Source organism: Pinus tabuliformis, chromosome 3_1 (assembly GCF_031772625.1).
Source record: "Pinus tabuliformis cultivar Carrire ecotype Pingquan chromosome 3_1, CPIR1, whole genome shotgun sequence".
NCBI classification, from domain to species: domain Eukaryota; kingdom Viridiplantae; phylum Streptophyta; class Pinopsida; order Pinales; family Pinaceae; genus Pinus; species Pinus tabuliformis.
The window spans coordinates 185,554,531-185,580,000 of record NC_142301.1 but is presented as its reverse complement, the minus strand read 5'-3'; the positions used below and the strand labels follow the sequence as shown (position 1 = coordinate 185,580,000).

Sequence of the window (25,470 nt, the reverse complement as noted above, 5' to 3'; positions counted from 1 at the left end):
TGCCCAAGGCTGTCATGGAAGAATTGGGTCTTGACATTACCAAACCTTATCATGACCTGTTTTCTTTTGCCTCTAGAAAAGTGAAATGTTTGGGATTAATCAAAAACCTAGCCATGACCTTGTCTTAGCTACCCATGAAGAACATGATGATGGATATTGTGGTAGCAGAGGTGCCCCCCAAGTTTGGCATGTTGCTTTCCAGAGGTTGGATCAAGAGATTAGGTGGAACATTGCAAAATGATTTGTCCTATGCTATTGTCCCAGTTTTTGGAAGTGAGAGTAGGAGATTATACAAAGAAGCTCAATTGGCTTATATCATCAGTGATAAAAGGAATCCCACTAATATCCCATCTATGTTGTCGACACTGATTTTGGAGCCTGTATTCTTCAAATTGAAGAATCGCAGTTGGCCTCCATGCAGCTTAGGAAATCGGTTTACCAGATCACAGAGGAAGAAGGCTCACAAATTTGGGACATGTTCTTTGATGGAGCTTGCTCTAAGGAAGCTGTAGGAGCAGGTGTAGTCCTTGTGTCCCCCACACAAGAATGCATTCATTTATCTTTCAAGTTAACTTTTCAGGTCACAAATAACATAGTAGAGTACGAAGCCTTAATATTGGGCTTAAATGCTGCTAAATAAATGGGCATAAAAGGTCTGAAGGTGTTTGGAGATGTAGATCTTATCATTCAGCAGGTGAACAAAACTTTCCAAGCAAAGCATACAAGGCTGAAAGCATACAGAGATGAGGTATGGAAGCTCAAGGGTTCTTTTAATATTTTCAACATTTCTTACATCCCTAGAATGAAGAACCAGCTTGCTGATTCCCTTGATGTGTCTGCTAGCGCGTTTATTCCTCCTTTGCCTCCTAAATTGACTTATGAAGTTCAGGTGAAATATAGACCATCTCTGCCTGACAATGTCAAATACTGGAAAGTTTCTGAAGATGATGATTAAATTAATAGGTTTTTACAAGTCATTGATGAATTTTTTGAAATGCACATTAACCAAGAAAACGAAACCATTGAAGAATGCAACCAGTCCAAGCTAAAGGACGAGATTGGTCAGGATAGCATTGTTTAGCTACCTAGTAACCATATACCCAAAGGATTGGTTCCCCTAGAGAAGTTGTTTGATCATAATGAAATACCTTATAAGCTTGCCAAAAAAGAAAATGAGTCTGCAGTTCATAGACATAATGTAGGGAGTCCAGCCCATCCAAAGTACATAAATCTATCCACTCACTTGTCTTCTGCCCAAACTTCAAAGTATTGCACCCTAATGAAACAATTTGCTAATATTTTTTCTTGGGAGTACAGTGATCTTAGGACCTATGACACCAACATCATTCAGCATAAGATTCCACTGGAGAAGAACACCATCCCTTTTAAGTAGAAATTAAGACCTATCAGCCCTCTCTTATTGCCTTTGATTGAAAAGGAAATCAAGAAGTTGTTGGATGCCAAGATCATAGTTCCCCTAAGGTATTCAAACTGGATAGCTAACCTTGTGGTAGTAAGAAAGAAGAGTGGAGAAATCAGGCTTTGTGTTGACTTCAGGAATCTGAATAAATGCTCTAAAAAAGACAACTACCCCCTGCCTAAGATGGAACACTTGCTGCAAAAAGTTTCAGGGGCTAGAGTCATGTCGTTCTTAGATGGATTTTCAGGTTACAATTAGATTTATGTACATCCAGAAGACCAGGAAAAGACCGCCTTCACTACTCCTTGGGGCACTTTCATGTACTCCAAGATTCCTTTTGGACTGATGAATGTTGGGGCCACTTTTCAAAGGGCCATGGACATAGCCTTTGTGGGAGAGAAGGACAAGTTTGTTCTTATTTACCTTGATGACATAATAGTCTTTTCTAGTAGTCACAAGGACCATTTGCAGCATTTGCAGAAGGTGTTTCTAAAATGCAGACGGTTTGGAATTTTTGTGAACCCAAATAAGTCACAGTTTTCTATAGAAGAAGGCAAACTTCTGGGACATATTGTTTCTACTAAAGGTGTGAAGATCGATCCAGCAAAAGTTCAAGCAATTCAGACATTGTCCATCCCAAGGTAAAAAAGGGACATTCAATCTTTCTTAGGTAAGATTAACTTTGTCAGGAGGTTTATTCCAAACTTTGCAGAGCTAGTGAAGCACATCACTTCCATGCTGAAGAAAGGATCAGAAATAAAATGGACAGATGGTGCAAGAAGCTCTTTTGAAGCCATCAAACAAGTTATCATGGAAGCTCCCACTCTAATCAGTCTAGAGTATATCAGAGAGTTTTATATCTTCTCTTTTGCCTCTTATGATACACTTGTAGTAGTTCTATTGCAGAAAAATGATGAAGGTGTAGAGCACCCTGTGGCCTTTTTCAGCAAAACTCTGAGGGAGGCTGAACTAAGGTATGACCTTATTGAAAAACAAGCTTATGCTCTCATAAAATCTTTAAAGGCATTTAGAATTTATATTCTACATACCAAAGTGGTTGTGTATGTACCTTCAGCCTCAATAAAATATGTCCTAACTCAGCCAGATATTGATGGAAAGAGAGCTAAATGGATTGCAAAATTCATAGAGTTCAAAATAGAGGTCAAGCCCACCAAGCTTGTTAAAGGCCAGGGCATGGCTAAGCTTATGGTTGAGGAAAATTGCAATTTTTTAGACATCAATTGCATAGGTTCAAATTCAGGTGGTGAGCAGATAGAGGAAGCGGCAGAAGAGCAAGAGCAGAATCAATCTTTGGCTGAAAATCTAGCCACCTGTGAATGGTATTCCAGTGTAGTTCATTTTTTGCAGAAGCTAGAAGTCCCTCTAGGGCATAGCTCAAGTCAAGCTTGGGCCATTAAGCTCAGATCAGCCAAATTCTACATTAATAAAAACCTGCTTTATTGGAAAGACCCATCAGGGATCCTCTTGAGATGTCTAGACAAAGGAAAATCTGTGGAAGTCATGCACCAGTTCCATTCTAGCATCTGTGGAGGGAATCATTATTGGAAAACCACAGCCCACAAGATCCTGAGGGTTGGGTATTATTGGCCTACTCTGTTCTCTGATGTGTTTTCTTTTGTGAAGTCTTGTGACAAATGTCAAAGGTTTGCGGTGTTAGTGTCAGTCTTTCCAGCCTTCCTACAGTGATCAAATATGCTCTTACACAGTGGTCTCAGAGTGTCAAGGTCAAATTTTGTCATTTCAAAGAGTTTTCAAGCAAAATTTGATCACTAGGCATTAGGCCTAGGGTTTGCCCAAATGTCAGTCTATGTCACTATTCAGCTGAGTCTATCATCATTCATAGGGTTTTCATTATCATGTCAGTGTCTAATGAGTCATCTTACACCTTGTCCATGCTTCAGTTGTGCCTAGGCAAGGTCATTTCCCTCTCCTAGGGTTTTAAAGCCAATTTCCCTTGGACGATCAAGTTATCGGCAAAACTTGTATCCAGATGTTCATACACCTTCCCCTATCCTTAAAATACCCTATCAGATGCTTCCCATCACTGAGATCTCCCAAAATCCTCATTTTTGCGCAAACCCTAGTTTCTAGCTACAACCTGGCAATTTTCTAGGTTTGGCCTGTGTTTTGCCCTTTTTGACCCCTTCCCCTTGCTCAATCTCTGAGATTCCACTTTCCTATGCTCCCTAACATCTCTCCCTACTCCCAAAAATTTCGCCAAGAATTTAGAAGCCCCTTATCCCCTTCATTTCGCTTCATTTCGACAAAATTCCTTGTTTCACACATCGGGATAAGTTTCACTCAAACAATGTTTCAGAGTAATCAGAGATGAATTTTGCAAAACTGAGAGAGGGTTTTGTCCAAAGCATGCCAAAGAAGAAAAATCTCCTTCACTTTTTACACAGGTGTCATGGTTTGAGAGAAATGTCAAGAATTTTGTTGCCTCAGGAGAATCAAAGACACCTCTGAAGTGACCTTGGGAAAATCAAGTTTTCTCCTAGCTTTGTTGGCAAAATGAGTTGCTTGATGGGTAAAATGATAACTAGACACAAATATATTTCCAATGAGCTATCATGAGCTCAATTTGGGGTTGAGGAAGGCATTCAAAAGTTGATTGCAACAGCACTCTTCTTTCAGGCAGCCTCATTTGGCACTTTTTGACCAGTCTTGGGAGATTTGATTTTTGACAGGTCAAATCAACTCCAAATTGAAAAATTCCACTTGTGTTGGAAATTATACTCAAATACCTTTCCAACAAGCCATCCTACACCCAATTCCGACACCGGGAAGGCCTCCAAAAGCCTCCTGAAAAAGCGCGACCCGTTGGGAGGTGCGCGAACCGTTGAGAGCCCTCCTGCAGTGTAAAAAATCAACGTGCGCGACCCGTTGAGGATTTCTCCACAAAAAATTGCCAGTGAGCTTGCCAAGTGACCACAAACTTGCTCAATCTTCCTCCAAATCATCAAATTTGTTTGAGGTAGGCCTTCTACACTTCAGTTGGTGGTTTGTCATGATTGATGGCTCTCGTGTGCAAAAGTTGAATTGTGCAAGTGGATGAAATTTTAAATGGCTCCTCAAACATGTCAGACACTGAAAATTATGAGCAAAGTGATGACCATTCATCATCTACAGAGGTTGAGGAACAGAGGAGGCCTCGTAGAGGAGGTAAGGGAGGACATCATAAGCGGGAAGAGCCTACTTCTTTGGCAGAATTACAGGCCTGTCCTTTGGCAGTGAATTGCTTCCAGTACATGTCTTGCTATCAGTTTTGTGAGAGGATCTCTCAGATTCAGCATCATAGAGAGTTAGCCCGCTTGTTTGTCTTATACCTCCATGATGGACATGTCACTCTTGCAGGGGTGAACTTCACATTGACACCTGAGGTGATCTCAGAGGCTACAGGGGATACCAAATGTACCGGGAGTCATTGCTCATTCAGGAGAATGCCCACTTGGAGAGGCTGTTGGCTAAGGCCAACCAAGAGAAAAAGCTGCTGAGAAACATGAAGAATCACTATTGGGCGAGGATGCATGTTTGCAAGGCAAAAATGAAAATGTTCCAAAGGAGGTTGACCGAGGCACTTAAATGGAGAAAAAGGCCAAATCCACTCCGTATCTTGGCTGAGGCATCCCTCAAGGATCATGGCACTCACTAGCATCATCTACAGCACAAATCCCAAAAATTTTGGAGAATTTTGGGTAATTTTGGTATTTTTGGGAAATTTACAGGTTTTGGCTTCTCAACGGGTCTCACCCCCGGTGAGACCCTTTGTCATCGTAGCTCCGTTTTGCGAAAACTCAGCATTGCTAGATTTTTCATGCAAAGTTACACATGCCTATGGATGGATTTGAGTTTTCATGGAGTTTTGGGCCTCCAAAAGGTCAAAATACAGCCAAATTTTGACTTTCTGCCCCTTTTTTGAGCTGCAGAAGTAGTCTTGGGAGAATTGACTTTTGACTGGGCAAATGACCTCCAAATCCAAAAATTCTAGTTGGGTTGGAAAGTAGACTCAGATACCTTTCCAACGAGCTATCCTGCACTCGATTCTGACACCGGGAAGGCCTCCAAACAGAGCTCCAAAGTGCGCGACCCGTTGAGAAAGTGTGCGCGACCCATTGAGGAATTTGTGCCAGATTTTACCAATTCGGCCAGAAAATCACTATTTTCACCTAGTTTGACTTTTTGGGGTTCTAGATGATGGATTTTTATGTAACTATCATGACTCAAAGACATTTTTACTCTTCTTTAACACTTCTAGAAGTTTCTTGAATGTAAATGGTAAATATTTAATGTATGGATAGGTTTCCTAGCTTATAGAGGCAAGTTGTTATGATTGCCTATTATCTAGTGCTCAGTTTAGAAGTAGTTGCAATAGCTCCTAGGAAGGGGAGCTCGACCCCTGGAGGTGGGGAAAGAGGTTAGATCATCTATATTATTCACTCTTTTGCTCATTTTCATGGTTGGACTCTTGAGGGAGAAGTTATCACTGTATTATTTCACTTGTATCTCTGCAATTTTTGGCTAAGGAAGACCAGGGTTTTGCAGTCATCTTTGGGATTCTTGTGGACTCATGTGTTGATGGTGTGTTTCTCCATGTTATTGTAAGCTTTGTTATGTGATTCATTTCCTTTCTATACTGCTGCATATTAAATAAATGAAGTGATAAAGTTAGAATTCATGCTTGCCATGCTCTACTTTTAAATTTGTTTAATTTCTATGTTTTCTACTGTCTAAAGAGAATTCAAATTCATTGTTTGCTCTCTTTAGCCTTCTTATCTTTCTTCTTAATCATCCACTTCAGCTAAAGACATCAATACAGCTTCCTACCTTGCCCCAAAGACCCCCCTGCAGAAACTGTGTCCAATCCCCGCACCCTAAATTGCAGTTCCTCAATTTGCCACCAAAAACCCCAAAAACCCCCAAATCAACCTTCAAATCAGTTTACTAGCCTAATATCAGTGTTACCGTGTTGGTCATCTCATCCCATTGAAGATCCACTGAGATTGACCGGAGAGAGCCTTCTCCTGCCCCGTAGGGCTAGCTACGAGGCTGAATGGTTTGATGTAGCTTTGAGGTTTGCCTTTTCAGCCTGAGGTGAAATTTCAAGTGCTAACATGCGGGAAGACAATAGCTAAAATCTCTGCCCTTGAAGACAGTACACGCCAATGGTCCCTTCCAGTAGTGGGGCTTGGACTTCATAGGTGAGATCAATCCATATTCCAGTGGCCATCATAGATGGATCTTGGTAGCCACTGATTATTTCACCAAATGGATTGAGGCTATACCCACTAAAAATGCTAATCATCAGGTTATCATAAAGTTCTTGAATGAGAATATTTTCACTAGATTTGGTTGCCCAACCAAACTAGTCACTGATAATGTAGCAACTTTCAGGGTAGAAGAATTGGTGGACATGTGTGAATCCATGGGAATTAAATTGGTGCATTCTAACTCATATTATCCTCAAGGAAATGGCCTGGCAGAATCATCTAACAAGAGTCTTGTAAGGATAATCAAAAAACTGTTGGAGGACAACAAAAAGAACTGGGATTCCAAGTTGAAGTTTGCACTGTGGGCTGACAGAGTTACCAAAAAGAAGTCCATAGGAAATTCTCCATTTAAGCTGGTTTATGGTGCTGATGTTGTTTTTCCTATCCAGCTGATTCTCCCTGTGGCCAAATTCTTGCAAGAAGAACAAGATGAAGAGAACGACATGGCAAGGAGAATGAGTAACTTGGTTGAATTACAACAGATCAAAGAACAACTGGTTGAGAAGTCAAGAATTGATCAGAAGAAGATCAAAGAAACCTTTGATAGAAAGGCAAAAATGGACAGTTTTCAGGTCAGTGACTGGGTTCTCAAATGGGATGCATTAAAGGAAAAGAAGGGCAACCATGGTAAATTTGATGCCTTATGGATGGGACCATTTGTCATTGCTCAAGTTCAGATGAAAAATACTTTCATTCTGCACAATTTGGAGGGGGAAGGTGTTTTTGATGGCCCAGTCAATGGGCAGTTTTTGAAACTTTACTTCATATGAGGCTTTAAGGCCTTAATATTGTAATAGGTTTTTTTCAGTTTTTGTTTTCTATACAAATAAACTCCATGCCCAATGGAACACTAGGAGATGAGTTTTTTTTGGTTGTTACTGGAAAGGCAGTAGTCTGCAATTCTTAAAACCTCACAGGGAGGCTTTCATCCCCAAAAGGAGCCGGTGTTAACTCTGAGGTGCAATGTTGTTATTTTAATGGAAATGTCCCCTGTTTTAGCTCCGATGGTCCATGTCTCCTCTTCTGCCGCTTTGGCCATAAGCCGGACTTAAAAAATTATACACCCGCGCTCATAAATATCAGCGGGTCCGCTCTCAGTTCATCTCCTTTCCGCTGCGCTCTCCATTCTCCGATCCCCGTTATCGATCTTCCCACTGATCTGACGGTTCACACTTCATCCGACTAACTATTTACGCTCACCCAGTCCGACCAATCACCACCGTTAGATCATTTCCACCAAATCTAACGGCTATCGCGCATATCACTCGGGCAACAAGTGAGAGGGATACCCACCCGATAAAGTGGTTTCCTCTCTCCTCCTCATTGTTACGTGTCACTTGATCAGTGGAATCAGGTGCCAATCCAAATTACCACTTACCTCTTGTGATCTCGCCCGAAATACCACCTTTCGCTTTTAAATCCGCCGATGCAATATCAATTCCTTTATCTCTGCAATATGATCTTATCCATTGATCATATCGATCCAATGGCTCCCATGCACTCTCTCATCTATTCTTCCTTGGCTCAATCTCCACTGCCTGACCAACATCCCAACCGTCATTCCACACCATCCAACAGCCCTGTATCCCACTCCCCACCAGTCACTCGAGGAGGAGATTTGTTGGCTTTGTCAGTGTTTTTGACATTCAGACAGTTGAACTAAAATAACAGAATGCATGGCTAAAAATGGAAAAAACAATAGCATGATGCAGCCGAACCAACAGAAATGATCATGGAATGCGCTGGCATGAGTGAACCACCTGACAGCGTGGCAAAATTACTAGAATTTGATTACCATGTTGGTTAGAAACAGAGCTATCTAAGCTTATCTTTATCGAGTTATGGCATCAGATAGTTAGAAGACAGATGGGATAGATTAAGACATCTCAAGCCTCAGAGAGTTCGAGAGTATTGTAAAAATCCTATAAATGGCTGAAAGTTCGAAGCAATAGAGGTTCAACTTTTGGAGACTGTGGATATTCTATTCCTCCCAGCGTCTCATCTTCATTCCATTAATACAAGCTTCTTTTGTTGTTACATGTTCAATTTCCATCTTCTCCTCTGTTCTAAGCTTGCACTTGAATAGGTTATTCATGTTTTCTTTTGTGTCTAATGCCAAATAATTGTCATATTACCTCTGTGTTGATAAATTATATTTGCAAGCTTCATTTACTTTCTGTAGCTAGCCATTCATATGTGTTTATGTATGTATTTGATGGTACAATTAGGATTCTCCATCTATTCATTGAATCTATAAACTATTGAGCATTAGTGGTTGAAAGCCTTGTCAAGCTGAGGGTGTTCATGCATGTCTTGATAGAAAACAAAGTTGAAAAAATCATCTGACTTGATCCAAACCCCAATCCATTCCAATAGTTCAAAGAACGATATTGAAGATTTATATGTTTCCAGGCATCTCTGGGCTACAACCTATGAGAGTTTCCTGGAGTGCTAACAGTCCTTGTAAACAGTTTTCTTCATCAACCACTTATGTGGAAGAGGCAAAGGTCGGTATTATTTTCTCGAAGTATTTATATGAAAGATCTATCGCAACTAATTGAGGGAGCCTTGCAAGTCCAGATGGCAAGGAATCATAAAATAGATTATGAGATAAATTGATATCTGTGATATTGACCAACTTGAGATGGAAAATGGAAATGGTTGTGTCAAAATGTTGTATGAAAGGTTTAAAGAAACTAGGTTAATCAGTGAATAAGAAATGTGGACAAATTTCTAGACAATTTGTTATGAGCTAAATTAAGTGCTTGAAGTGCAATACATTTGAAAATGTCACTGGGAATAATGCCACTGAGAAAATTGTTTGCAAGAACCAAATTACTCAAATTGATAAGTCTCCCCAAGTCACTTGGAATAGGACCAAAGGGTTCATTGGAACCCAAATCAAGGTTCTTTAATGAAGAGAGATTACCCAACTGACTTGGAATCAAACCGCTGAAATAGTTATTGTCCAGCTTCAGCTGTGTCAAACTTGACAGACCTCCAACACTCTTAGGAATTGGACCTTGCAAGTTATTTGCAGAAAGATCGCGATAAGTCAGATTTTCCAAATTCGATAAAGTACTAGGTATATGTCCAGTCAAATTATTGGATGACAAATTCAAAGTTGTCAAGTTGGATAGTTGCCCAAGCATTGGAGGAATGGGTTTTATGATATTGTTCTGCGACGGCATTAGAATATTCATATTGTATAAACTACCAAGTGAAATAGGAAGACCACCATTGATAGAGGCTAAGCTGAGATCTAGAGTCTTTAATGCATTGAGTTTTCCAAACCATACCAGTATGGAGCCAAGCAAGAGAAAGTGAGAAGCATTGAAGGTCTCCATAAACGTAAGATTTTGCAAACCATCGATGGCAAATTGTGGATTCCGTGACCCTACTACTGTCCTTTTGAATCTAGACAAGTTTATAGATATAACATGCCCTTCCATACATGTAATCCCTTTCCATACTTGGAAGGGATTGATCTTCTTAGGCCACTCCTTCCTCCTCAATCCAAAGGAAGCCCTCAAGCTGAAAAGAGCACTTAGCTCTGACCTGTTAATTGAGATCGATTTTTCGCTAGGGCCTTCTTCTACCAACAAAACACATTATGAGGTTGAATGGAAGGTGTTGCATTCACCTCCCAAATTCATCAAAAGAGGCAACAATAACAGTAGAGCCCATTTCCAACATTTTGAATGTGCCATAGAAACCATGTAGTAGGAGGAAAGTCGTTGATCCCCTACTCTGCCTATGTGCTCAAAAAAACAGCATTTACAGCACTATTACTCTTATTTATCACACATAATAACTACCACTACCATTGCAATACTACTCCTAATGACAATAAATGTGGGCATTTCGCTGGTTGATCATACATTAATAGTTTACCTAGTGACCACAACGTCATTTGTTCCTCTGCAAAGGGCCTTTATGCCTTGAGAAATCTCAATCAATCTGGTGCAACTGTGAAAGAAATATATGGTCCTAGTTTTCTTCCATCATATTTAAAGCTACATAAGCCATTCCTGCAATCCAAACCTACTAGAAAATTACCCTAAGAAACCATTCATGTTGTTGCAATTCCTGACGCTTCACAAACCATGAGAACGAGGAGTAGCAATGGCAATAGTTACAAGTAATTACACCAAACTATGCCAAGTTGCAGACCCTTTCGTCTAACGATTAAACCTGTATGCATGTCATTGCAGTGGATTGAACAGAAGTTTATTGCCTCCCTCGTGACTTTTCCACGTGTAAAATTTTAACTGGCTAAAGGACAATGAAAACTAAGCAAGGGGATTGATTCAGTGAACAGTGTTTGCTCACCCCAACCCCGCAGTGAAAAACGCCTTCAGCGTAATTAGCTTTTAAATAATTTTTGGTCGAATATTTCAAGCTCCCTTGTGCCACAGTTGTTGATCAATGACTAAGATGAAGTATATTTTGGGCATATTCAACCCAAATTGAATTTTGTCCATTGAATTAAATAAATAAATAAAAGTCAAAAACCCTTCCTTCATATGAAGTTGAAATAGATATGCATATGAGCCAATAAACCATAGTATTGTAATAAGTCTATTTACATATTAAAAATCTCCCTAAATAAACAAATGTAAATCTTTATGAATAAAAATTTTGTTCCATATTTTATCAAAAATATACATCATTAACTAATACATTAATTTTTTTATAATAAATAATAATATTATAATTTGATTAATTTCATCATATTTTTAATTTTAAATTTAAAATTAAAATGAATATTATAAATTAAAATAGGCCATTTATCAACCATATAATTTATAAAGCTACCATAATTATATTCCACTCAAATTTTCAATTCGACTCTAACCTAAATGTGAGAAGAACCGCATGGTTTAAGAAATATATAATTTATAAAGCATACACTAATTATATTCCACTCACGTTTTCAATTCGACTCTAACCTAAATGCGAGAAGAATCACATGGTTTAAGAAATATTGTAATGGATAGACATGTTTAGGGAATTTTTGGTTTTTTTTTTTTTTAAATTAATGTTAAGATCATTTTTTGGGATGAAATACTGATCTTTGATTTACTTAAATTATCTTTTTAATATAAAACATTCAATATTCTAATTAAATTATAATTTAATAATTACAATTACTATTTTGAATTTTTTTAAATTAAATTTTAGATAAAAGTTTAACTTGAATATTATAAATTAAAATATATCGCCATTTATTAACCATATAATTTATAAAGCTACCCTAATTATATTCCACTCACGTTTTCAATTCGACTCTAACCTAAATGTGAGAAGAATCGCATGGTTTAAGAAATATATAATTTATAAAGCTACACTAATTATATTCCACTCACGTTTTCAATTCGACTCTAACCTAAATGCGAGAAGAATCACATGGTTTAAGAAATATTGTAATGCATAGATATGTTTAGGGAATTTTTGTTTTTTTTTTTTTAAATTAATGTTAAGATCATTTTTTTGGATGAAATACTGATCTTTGATTTACTTAAATTATCTTTTTAATATAAAACTCATTCAATATTCTAATTAAATTATAATTTAATAATTACAATTACTATTACTATTTTGAATTTCTTTTAAATTGAATTTTAAATAAAAATAATAAAAATATCATGATATATTTAAATCATTCTTATAAAACATGTTATATACATTTTTTTTCTAATCTAAAATGATTTTTTGATGATGATGATCTTGGTGGTTAATGTCCACTGAGATTAATCTTTGGTCTATCAGATCTAAAGAAACGAATTATTTAGTTTGATTTAAGATTTTATTCTTATGCTCAAAAAGCTTGGACTGTAATTTTGACAAAGTAAAAGGCTAGGAAGGTCAGTGTTGCAACAAATATTTTGAAACTGAGATCTAATGTGGTTGTACGCGTGGCACTCTAAGAGGAATTGATTTTTATCCTTGATGTTCGTATTCTCACAGAGATGGCAAAACCTTTCCATCCATGGTGTTTTAGGAATTGCCCAAGGACCCGTTTCACTATGGAGCTCATGAAAGTTCGTTTTAATCTTGGCTATATTAATTTTCTTCTTTGAGCTAGTTAAAACAGAGAGATACTTTTGATCTTCTAGGGTGGGGTTGATGACCTCCTTATAATATCTTAATTTTCTTTTCGCTACTAAATCTTTCTCACACCACATGTTTTCTTTGGACTTAGAAGTAACAATATTTTTAATGTTATTAATGTTTTGCAAAGCAACATTCTCATCCATCTCCCAATGGTTTACCCAGGCCATGGTGTCTTTATACCAACCTCTTTGAGCCTTAAGTGGTCTTGGCTGGAATTTAATCTAATTTTTTTTAAAAGTACATATGTTTTAAAAAACCTCTTTTCAAGTGTAATTAAAAAATATTAAAACCAACAAAAATAAATGGAGTTGTTTTTAGTGTGATTTTTTAGACTGTCCAGTGTCAAAATTCGGTGGAAAAAATTGAGATGAAAATTTGATTTATGTTATTTAAACTGGTTTTTTGATTGTATATATAGATTCAACACCTTGAAAAACCCTAGAACAGTTGAATCAAATATGTGATTTCAATAAATTTCTACCAAATTTGAGATAAAGTAAATGAGAAAAATCCACAAAAATATTTCAAAAAATCACACTAAAAACCACTCAAAAACAAATCACTCCTATTAAAAGTGTATTTAAAAACTACGGTGTGGTGTCCATCCTTCGAACTTACCAGAACCCAAACGTTCTCCTTCGTTTCACTGACAGAGGCGGAGATCCCTGGTGCAGCACATGACACCTGTCACGCGGTGCCGCCATGTGACTTCTATGTACTTGCTGCTCTTTACGTGATGGTTGTCTAGCGTTTCAAATAATATGCTGCAGAATGAAAGTGGGAACACAAGGTGATTTCAGAGTCGCTGTAACAATGCCTGGTTGGGCATCGATTTTCATGGCTGGCGAACGAATGTAAAAGTACATCAGCGTGAGACATCAATTCTAGGGTTGGGTGGATGAGTTTCGTGGATGATGACGGAGGGCCTCTCGTATTTCATCAACAATATAAAACGAAGACCCGCATAAAAAGAAATATTTACAAATTAATAATTTTAGTACTAAATAATCACAATTAATTGGAAACAAATATATTGAATTACACGATTCGAAAAAATTGTGAAACAAATATATTGAATTACACGATTCGGAAAAAAAAATATTAAATTTCTTCAATTTAGCAAAAGATATCACATTGGAAGCCCTTCATATCATCACTTGACGGGGAGGATCATGAAGGTTAGAAATTACTTTTACCAAAAATTTGCAAAATGGTACTACCTTATCCGTGGATTATAACACAATGAACTAAGATGTTCTAGATTCTTTAGATTTCTCTCTGAGTCATGCAAAAAGTCAAAGTTGTAATATCATAAGAGACGAGCAGTGATCTCTTGTAATATTGACCAAACAAATTAAGGTTACTAAAGAAAAAACAAGTTCTTTCCAACATAAGAGACTAGAACAGATTACTTGATGATGACTAGCTAAGAGTTTGCATGGATAGTGTTCAAAGGTGGAGTGTTTATGACTGTTGGCTTTTTGTGATGATCATTGGAGTTAGCTTCTGAGTCTGAGACCACAAAACTGTCCACATGATTCAATCGTAGCACTATATCATTCAAATTATACTTGATGTCCCTCAAGGTTAATCTCTTAATCTCCTCCTGACTTGCAAAAAGTTTGTAGTTGTCCACCTACCTGTCGCAAATTACCTTGCTGAGTAGTGTTTTCATTTGGTGATGCAAGTCGATAGAGTGAAGGAAATGTAGTCTTCTTCTTCAAAACTTCCCTGGATCGAGAACCCATTTGAGGTTGTTGCCACCGGTCTCTGTCTCTGAATCAGAGAAATATTTGCGATCCCCGAACTCCCTGGCTCCCAAGTGTAGAATTTCCTTTCTGACCTCGAGAGGAGTCGAATCGAAAAATTTTGCTACTGATTCCCACCCGAAAAGACACGTGTGTCTTGAGGAGAATGCCCTAGGAGTACCACCCCTATGGCTGAGTAATCATTGGCGTGGAGCCATATAAGACTTGCAAACAAAACACACTACGATGACACTAGAGAACTGTACAACCACTTTACAACTAGCAACACGATGGTGAAGCCTTGATATGACTCGAACCGTAAACTCAACAGGAATACCAAAGAAATATATGTGGGTGGAAGAGGATTAATTGATGCCCACCACAAACCCAAGCTAATACCTATCCAGACTTCCCAAAGCCCCGAATTTTATGTGAACCTGGAGCTACCAGAATTAAACAAAATTGAAATAACAGAGATTGAGTGAGACCATGACTTTTTTCAAAACCAAATGGAGAAGGTACTAGGGTACCACAATCCACATACTAGCACTAGGCAACTAAACGAAATTTCAACAGGTCAGAGGAGCCATTGAGGGTAAGATTGCCACCAATTCGAAAGACAAACCAGTCCTCAAGTTGTGTAAAAAGAGCACAAAAAACATTGACACATAGTAAGAAAATGAAAATGACCCTAAAGAAGTTTGGACTCATGACTGCTAATTACCACAAGACACAGTGTTACCCAACCATTAGAAAAACAACAACGCAACCCTACTGTGACCAACTGAGAAAATAATAGAAAAAATAAACCTCTAGACTGTAACCCAATTATCTTATAGGCACCATAGAAAGGATAACGCCGCTTGACCCTCAAAGCCGCCAGCAACGAAGCCACCACGTTTATGCCACCTTTTAAGTAGAGTAGAGCATATGTAATACATTACGGACGTGATCTGACGAGTACGATGAGTAAGGTGAGCACCATAAAACCTCCACAACGAAAGGCCAGGTATACATTTCGAACCAAAATTTAACCATCCCAAGACGTTGTTGCATGATGAACTCACAAATGAGCTTTCCCCACCTGTCATGTAATTCCCCATCTGCAACAAAAAAAAATTGCCTTGCTAAAACTGTTATCGCAAACAAAACCCCTTTGTCCGAGTTTGCTGACATTTAATTTGAATAGATTCGGGTAGGTAACCCACGGTACGTGAAGTCGCCACACGCATGCCACGTGAAACCAAGTATAGAACTTGGATCTATCACCGAGGGCCACCACTCCTTTGCCCATATGTGATGCACGCATGCAAATTATAACTTTCGCCACTGCGAGAAAACAACATAATTATTATTTTATGCCCCTACCGGAATTTCATTGTAGTGAAATAGCCGCATTAGGGATACACAAATCGAAACTTGAACGAATGATTTTATACATCATCATATCATATAACATAACTCGAAAGTTTCAAATTTATATAATCTCATGTAGATCATATGTAATACAATTTTTCTCGTTCCCATTAATATTTAAATATAAGAATATATAAAATAAATAAATAAATTTTTGTTTACATATAAAGTGTGTTTATATCATGAAATAAGATTAAATTTTGATATATTATTAACATAACACTGCATTTAAAAAATAAAAATATAGAACTTAAAAGACGATTTATTTTATAAAAAGACGAGTTATTTTATAATAAAAAAAATTCAGAGCATTTTATACTTATTAATGACCTATTTTTGAAACATTTTAAAATTAAAATTAGTTAGCATAAATTTATTTTCATTAAAAAAATCAAATTTACTAAAACACATTTTTTTTTCCAATTTAATGCTATTTAAAATATTTATATTTTGAAGTATTTTATTGCAAAACAAATTGATTTTAATTTTTTTTTTTTTTAATTTATTTGTAATTTATAAATTAAACAAACATTTTAACATTTATTTTGTGTATCTCATATTTATAATTACATTTTTGCATGTGTTATATTTTTATAAATATAAATAATAAAGATTAATATTAATTTAATCAAATCAAATTTTTATTATTTATTTTTTTTAACGGAGTTGTTTTTAGTCTGATTTTTTGGATTTTTCAGTGTTGGAATTTAGCAGAAAATTTTGAGGTGAAATCTTGATTTGTGTTATTTAAAATAGTTCTTTTTACTGTATATATGGATTCTCAAAAACACCTAGGGCACTTAGATTGTGCGAGGATTACCCATCAAACTTGTGATTTCAATAAATTCCTACCGGATTTTAGAGAAATTAGACCGAAAACCCACCCAAAAAACTTCCAAAAAATACAACTCCTTTTTTAATTTTAGTTCTAATTGGAGTTTTTGTATAAAAAAACAATGGAATAAAAGTTTGTTTCTCATTTATGAATTAAGTGCCACATTTTAATATTTGCATTTTTAAAATCACTAGTCTCCTTCCTCACTTTGAATTGTAAAAGTTTACATTGGATTGTAAAAAGTTTTCATTTGTGCAATTAAAAACTCATTTACTTTCAATTACTCTACACACCTAGTTTAACAAATAGATCAAATGATCATTTTCCAGACACTTTTTCTTGTCAATTTTGCCCATAAATGTTAAAAAATTATAGAGTTTTTTAGGGTGTTGAATCCATTTATACATTTAAAAATGAATTTTAAGTTGTTGGATACCTAATACTTTAAGGATTTGTGTGGTAGAATGTCAATAGTAGAGTCCAAGATATCTTAAAATATGAAACCAACTGTCATAAAAATGTATTATATGTATTATCTTAGTGAATAAAAATGCACTAAATAATTACCTTAGGTTGTGTTCATCATTCTATATGTTTTTTTTATTATGGTATGAGATTTGCCCTGTTCCCACCCTGCTCAAATTTGAGCCACTAAAATTTCAGTCTTTCCATTTTGGCCATAATTTTCTACAAATGTGTACATCAAACGTGTCCCTCCCATACTAGACATTTCTTAGCGTAACGTTCAGACGATCTGATGGTTGGGGTAGAGAATTTCTCGGCCGTATTGTGATGCGCGTCCATGGCATGGTCCATATTTGGATGAAGGGTATGGTGAGCATTGATGTGTTGCGTCAGTAGCCGGGATGCAGAGGGTGTACTTACAAGTATTAATGGACCTATAGGGGTGGAAATAGGCGTTGCCCTAAGGGTATGACCAGCCGTTCCATCAGAAATCAAAGCAGTCCAATCGCCTCCGCCTACTAGTCGAGCCGTCAGACTCCCAAAAAAATACGGCATATCATTTCTGCTTCATTCAAAAATTGGGATGTCCAGAATTGGGATGTCCATGTTGCAGTATGCGACTGGTGCATTAAATATCTTATAGCACTGTAAATAAAGCTTTCTTCCACGAATAGAATGTCGTTTCACCAATGATTGTGTGATCAGATATAGTAACCCATTTCAGACTCAATGTGCTATTATTACGCCGTAAGGCGTTCCCTCTGAGACTAAGTACCCTCTCATGCCAACGTGTGCAGTCGTGAGCCATTCGATCGTTGTGTTAGACGATTAAATTAATATCATCCATTGGATTATTAACATCTCTAGTGCCACCAAATAATATTGTGTTATACAGTTAATTGCTCCCGTAAAAAGAGGAGGTTCTTTAGAGAGGATCAGGACGGTTAACAGGGGAACAGAAAGATACGAGCAGTTATCGGAAGATATGACAATCTCGGATCCTTGATATGACAATCTCGGATCCCTCAATGTCTACTTGCTCTTCTTTCAATCCCCGCTGATATTATCGATCTTTTTCGCCCGATTCTATCCTTCCCCACAATACCATTCTTCTTCTCAATTGCTCCCTATGTAAAAACACTGACCCAGTACAGCCAGATATTACTATCCCTGGGGGAGAATTGCTCCCTGTGTAAAAACACTGACACAGCACTTTCGGTACAAGTTTCCGAGCGAGAAGCTGAAGGGAACAACCAGATATTATTATCCCTGGTGGAGGACATGGATATCCAGTTTAGTGTACCAATACCTTTTTCTGTGCATTATTAGGATCTGTACGGGATTTGCACTACATTTGGTGGGCTAAGGGAGCAGGTTTGAAGACCCTCTTCCAAGCTGGCTTGTTGCGCCTAATGACGCTATCGAGGCATATAGAATTTGGCCCTCCTTCTCTGTTCCCAATAGTAGGCTGGACCTTCGACTGTATTTTTAATATTTTGGTAATTAAAAGAAAATGTTAGAAGAATTAGATTTTATCCATACATGAAAATGATCTATGCTATCTAGCTTTTTAGATTGGAAGATTTTTAACGGCATATCCTGTGTAGTGTACCAATACCTTTTTATGTGCATTGCCAAGATCTATACGGGATTTGCACTACATTTGGTGGGCTGAGGGAGCAGGTTCGAAGACCCTGTTCTATGATGGGTTGTTGTGCCCAGTGACGCTATTGAGGGATATAGAATTTGGCTCTCGATAGTAGGTCGGACCTGAGCTCATCTTTCCTGCGTTGTCCTACCTGAGTTCAATTAAACCCACGATTTTACTGTGCAAATATTCTGAGTAAACAAATATTACAATATTTGGAAACAAAATTGGTTAGATGGTTAAATTTTTTGCCGCTCTCGTTGATTGGCTTAGTTCCACTTCAGTAATAAGATATATCAGTTACTCACTCAATTTTCAAAATGAATCTGTTATTTTAAGATTTAGAATTTCAAATATGATTAGTCCAATATATTATTATTGATATCATATGATTTAATGTCTTTGGTATTTACATTTATCAGCACATTGCATAATGAAATCATTACATAATTGTAACGATATTTCAGTAACAAGTGTTTTGTTTACTGGTTAGTAATCTAAAAGTCGTTAAAAATAGGCAATGACTGCCTCCAACATTGCCGTGATAAAAATAAAACAAAAAAATATCAAGAAGACATTTTTCCATGTAGTTGCAATCTTTTTATTATTATAATGGAATAATGATGTTACTTTGCTACTTAATAACTTTTTTGTTTAAGCTATGTCCCCTCACCGAACCTTTAAGTGAGGCTATCATACATGTATAGAGATAGGCATAGAGCATCATATATCAATGGGAGCAAAACTAGTCGTTAGTAATGAAAATGAGATAAACAATTATCAAAAAAATTGTCCAAAGCGATATTAGTGACGGGGTTATGAAATTATCCCTTTCGATGTAATATTAATATTTTAAATTTTGAAGCTTTTAAAAATTTGTATTGAGCTGAAATTCTATAATCTTTTAATTGTGATTTGTTTAGTAGTATGTGCAACTTGTAATATTAACTTAAATAAAATAAAACAACTAAAAAAGGAAACAAGTAAAGTGATGGAGCATTGCATAATATTAAAATATAATGAAAATGATTAATAAAATTTGACAATAATAAATAAAAATAAAACTATAAACATTAAAAATAAATAAATATTATTATATTTTCATTTTAGTTTAACAAAAAAATAAATTTGAAATTGAAAACTCAATCTAAACAATAACATGCTATTGAATTTGGAAATAATAACTAGGTAGAGCATACTATACTACTATACATATGTTATTCTTGATTGATAGTGAGAAAATTTATTAACAATGCAACTATTATAATATGAAAATATAAAATTAATGATGTAAAATAAAATTTTGATTTAATATAAATAGAACAAAAGCAATATAAATAGAAATCAAGCTTCCACAAAGAATAAGAATGAAATATAATATCAATATAAGAAAACAATGAATGAATGAATGAATACATGTTTATCAAAATTAAGTTAAATAATAGAAAAATAAATTTGAAATTGAAAACGCAATCTAAACAATAACATGCTACTAAATTCCAATAGTTTTAATTATAGACAATTATATATATTTACCTCCTAAGGTGTTCCCTCTGATAATAAGTTCCCTCTTTCATGCCATGGTGTGTAGTCGTGAACCATTGGACCGTTGTGTTGGACAATTAAAATAATACCATCCCTTGTATTATTATCATCTCTAGTGCCGCTGAACAATATTTTGTGTTATGTAGTTAATTTCTCCAGCAAAAAGAGGAGGTTCATTAGAGAAATTGGACCATTGTGTTGGATGATTAAAATAATACCATCCCTTGTCTTACTATCATCTCTAGTGTCGCCGAACAATATTTTGTGTTATGTAGTTAATTTCTCCAGCAAAAAGAGAAGGTTCATTAGAGAAAGGGCCAGGACAGTTAACAAGAAAATAGAAAGATACGAACGAGCAGTTATCAGAAGATATGGCAATCTCATATCCCTCCATGTCTACTTTCTCTTGTCTCAATACCATCTGATATCATTTATCTTTCTCGCCAGATTCTCTCCTTCCTCCACACCCCACAAACCATTCTTCTTCTCAATTACTCCTAGAAGTATTATGAATTGTGTAAGAAGACTCATGTAACACTTCTGGTACACGTTTTTGAGCGAGAACCTGAAGGGAACAATGTGGTATTAGTATCCTAGGTGGAGGACATGGGCGGTCGTTGCCATCCAACTGGCGTGGCAGCACTACAAAGCGAGTTCAGTTGTCCCTGGCTCCTCTCTCGATGCCCTCTCCTTGTTCGGCTACAAAGACCACTGACCAAAATTTATTCTTCTTCCTGTGAAGAAGATCACCTTCGACTATATGTTGCTCTCATCGCCTCCCCCAAACCGAATGATGACAATTTATTCTTATGATATTGCCTTCTGCTTCATTCGTTCATGATCTATGTTATCGAGGTATTTAAATTGAAAGTCTTTTAACCACATATCTAGTGTAGTGTACTCACCAATAACTTTTTTTGTGCATTGCAAAAAATCTTTATGGGATTTTTCGTGAATTTGATGGGCTGAGGGAGCAGGTTCAAAGCTCCTCTTCCTTGTTGGGTTCTTGCGCCATGGATTTCCAAAGGGTCGGAAATGGAGCTTGAAGGATTTGTAGTGTTCACATTATATGAGTGTGTATAAGAAAGAGGACAGTGATGCTATTGAGGCATATGGAATTTGAATCTCCTTCCTTGTTCCCGATTGTATGCTAGACATGCTAGACCTTAGACTCTGTATTTTTTAATATTCTGGTAATTAAAAGAAAATGTTAGAAGAATTAGGTTTCATCCATATATGAAAATAGTAGCGCAATATTTTTTCTTTTTTTTTTAAGTATATTTCAAGTGTAGTCCAAATCATTTCTTATTATATACATATGATGGGCCTCACTAAGTGTTATTTCTGGACCAATGTCATTTTACAAGTCACATACTCATATTTCATGTGTTGTCCTACCTGATTTCGATTAACCCACGATTTTATTGTGCAAATATTCTATGAGTAAATAAATACTACAACATTTGGAATCAAAATTGGTTAGATGGTTATTAATTAGGTAACCATAATTTGATAAACTAACTAACAAATTGTATGAGATTTGTCCCCTGTGCAGAACATTACCTTCATCCGCCAAATTTGGCATTTGGGCTAATATCATGTTAATAATTCATCTAATGATTACAGATACTACAGTAAGTGGCATTTTTATATTGATTAAAATGGTTCTAACTAGTGGCATAGTTCTAAGATTGGATTTAGAAGTGGAAAGAAGTTGAGAGTTTGAAATTGTTAAGATCTAGAAATTGCAGAAAATTAAAAACTATGTTTTCTTTTCATTAATAAATTTGGTAAAATTATGCTTTCAAAATGAACTAAAAGAAAAAGAAAGATATGAATGAACGGTTATCAAAATATTGATTTAAAAAATGTCTATCAAACTCACTGCTCACCATGCAAAATCTAATCCAATTAAGAAATCACCATGAAAAATCTAATCTAAACATAATTAGGCTCTTACCATCAACCTTACCTCTTTCTTAGTTAGAAAATTTGATGCCATGAATAGTGAAAATGAGAACATCCATTAAAATAACCACACCCAAAATCTAATCCAATTAAGAAATCACCATGCAAAATCTAATCTAAACATAATTAGGCTCTTACCATCGACCTTAACTCTTTCTTAGTTAGAAAATTTGATGCCATGATCAGTGAAAATGAGAACACCCATTAAAATAACCACACCCATTTTTTCGAATTATGTTGATAGAAACTTAACACAATTAGACCATTAACATCTACCTAGCCCCTTTGTTAACTAGAAATTTTGATGTCATAGAAAGTGAAAATGAGAACATCCATTTCCTTTGCATATTTTGAAGCTTTTTCAATGCATTTTTACATATAGGTTGGAACACAAAAGAGTAATACATTAACTACTTTCGTGTAAGAAAAAGTAAGGATTTTTAGTGAAATATAATGGATATCACTTTGCTTCTTATGTGTAGATTGTGGTTTCATATATCTATGCATAAATTGAGCCTACTAATAATTTGGGAGTAAAAGTGTGAATGATAGAGAGGTGATCAACAACAAAACAAGTAAAGTAATAACAATCTAATGCAACACCCTTCCTTTACTTGAATGTGTAACAAGTACATTATTAACAATCTCAAATAACGTAATTCTCGTAAATGAATTAGTGTATTAGAATGGGTTATGTTGCATGTGTTTATAAGGGTCTGTAACATATCTCATCATCTTCATCTATGCTCTTTTTTCATATGCTATTACTTACAGTGTTTCCTTTGCAACATTTGGTATGAATCTTTGTGAAAGCCACCACGTCAAACTAATTTAAATAAACGTTAATTACACTACACTACCAACCTAGACACAAATGTAAAAATATTATTATAACACAAATGTAAAAATATTATTATATCTATTAAGATAGACAGATAAAAATATTATTATATTCAATTATTTTTATGATGGATAAATATCTTTAACATCTCACAATAATTTCAACCATGTCTACCTTTAAGAAATGTTCAGTTAAGACTCGAGTATCGTGGAACCCATCCCAGTTACTCCCACTATAAATCCTTTCGCCCGTTAAAAAATTCAAACTATTGACATGGATCTTATACGGCAAGATAACATCCTCAGCAAAACAAACATTAATTGTAACGATAATCGCACTCTAAATCCTTTCGCTCCTTAAAAATTCAAACTATTGACGTACCACATAAAACATAGATCATATACTGCATGATAACAACCCCAGCAAAACCAACGTTATTGTAATGATAATCGGAAGCGCAAGAGCTTATTAGGCTTTGGACAGCACTATGAGCGACTGAAGGAAAGGCAACTTGATGATGGTGTGGCTCTTGAACCCTGCGCGCTGGAACAGCCCTTTGAATTCTTCCTCTGTTCTCTCCTTCCCACCAGTTGTGTAAACCATCATCGATATATCATATAACAATCCCAATCGCCTCGACATGCTTTCACCTTCTTTGTCTCCCTCAACAACTGCTTCCACAATTAACACCTTTCCCTTCGCTGGCGTTGCGTCGTAGCTTCTTCTCAGCAATTTCACACACTCCTCGTCCGCCCAGTCATGGAGGATCCACTGTAGTAAATGACAATAGAATATTATTAGCCCTCAACAAATCCACTGCAGTAAATGACAATAGAAAAGTATTGGTCCTCCTCAACATGTAGAAATAATAATAATGGCACAAGTAAATTTCTTATGCAAACAGAAGACCATAGATGAAATCGTGACCTTCATCATGACTGCATCGGCAGAAGGTATGTGCTCGAACATATTTCCCTCCATATGCTCCACCCCTGCAACACTCCCTCGTTCCCAGTCATAAATCATCATCAACTTGCTATCATGTTATATATATCAACAAATTTATTATATTAATGGTGACCAACATTACAAATCTAATTACCAGTTATGGGAGGCGCAGTGGCAATGACATGAGGCAGATCGAGATTAATCCCACGAATGTGTGAATGTTCCTTCACAATGATGGACAAGGCAGAGCCCATACCTCCTCCAACGTCTACCAGCGTTGCCATACTCTTAAACCCATCTTCATACATCTTCGCCACGGAAGCCATGACGGATCTAGTGTTAGTGGCCATGGCCTCGTTGAAAATCTTGTTGAATTCGGGATTGTTGCCCAGGTATTCCCAGGGATCCATACCATGAGCTTTGTTAAATGTGTAGCAGCCCTCCAAGACAGATTCGTGCAAATGTTGAAAGGCTTCCAGGTAGACGTTGTTTGCTATGAGGAGCAGGAAAGGCCCACATGATTGCTCATTTCCTCCATGCACCAGCAGCTTCGAAATGCCCGTCAAACCGAACTTTATTTTCTTGGTGTCTGCATCGTCTGGCTGATCGGCCTCTTCTTGTTCAGCGAAAACGCCATAGGAAGCAAGGAACCTCAGAATTCTGTAGAGGTATCCCACATCCACGTGGGAATTGCCAGTTGATGAGGAATTAGCAGCAGCAATGTGAAAGGCAATCTGCTCGGCAGAAAGCGGACCTCCGTTGCCTCGTGTGGCGATGATGTCAGGAATGTTGAGCAACACAGCTGCTTTCAAAGCCAATGGCTTCACAGCAGAGAATATCATCTCATACAGCTGGAGCTCCTGCGTTGCTGCGGATTCCCGTGATGAGTCGATGTGTTGCCCGGTTACAGGAGCCAAAACATGATGAATCGAGTCCATTGTGAAAGAAACAAGAATACAAAAATTCTGATAACAGCAGCTACAGCCGCCAGAAATTACACAACCAAAAAACCGAGAGTGCATCTTCTTCCTCTGCTAAGCATATGTATTTATACCAAAATTAATGTCGGTTACAGCCATTAAAATATTCATCTCCCAGGCGGTGGTGCTGCCCTTTCGTTCTGCAGGCGGTGAGGCGGTGAGGCTGTGCTGACCTCTGGGAGAATGAAGAGCCAAGGCGGTGGCAAGAAGAGCCAAGGCAGTGGCGGCCGTGAAATAATTATTTTTAC

The 25,470-nt window shown here is 36.6% G+C and overlaps 1 protein-coding gene across 1 annotated transcript; it reads right to left on the bottom strand.

The window, feature by feature from the left end:
* Window positions 1–23,375: 23,375 nt before the first annotated feature.
* On the bottom strand, window positions 23,376–25,237 carry LOC149186418 (caffeic acid 3-O-methyltransferase 3-like). Its single transcript, XM_089411001.1, has 3 exons — window positions 24,397–25,237; window positions 24,222–24,286; window positions 23,376–24,065 (listed from the first exon to the last, which is right to left on the bottom strand). Exons 1-3 carry the CDS (start codon window positions 25,178–25,180, stop codon window positions 23,763–23,765), a joined length of 1,152 nt encoding a protein of 383 aa, XP_089267127.1. The 5' UTR covers window positions 25,181–25,237; the 3' UTR covers window positions 23,376–23,762.
* Between the last annotated feature and the right edge of the window lie 233 nt (window positions 25,238–25,470).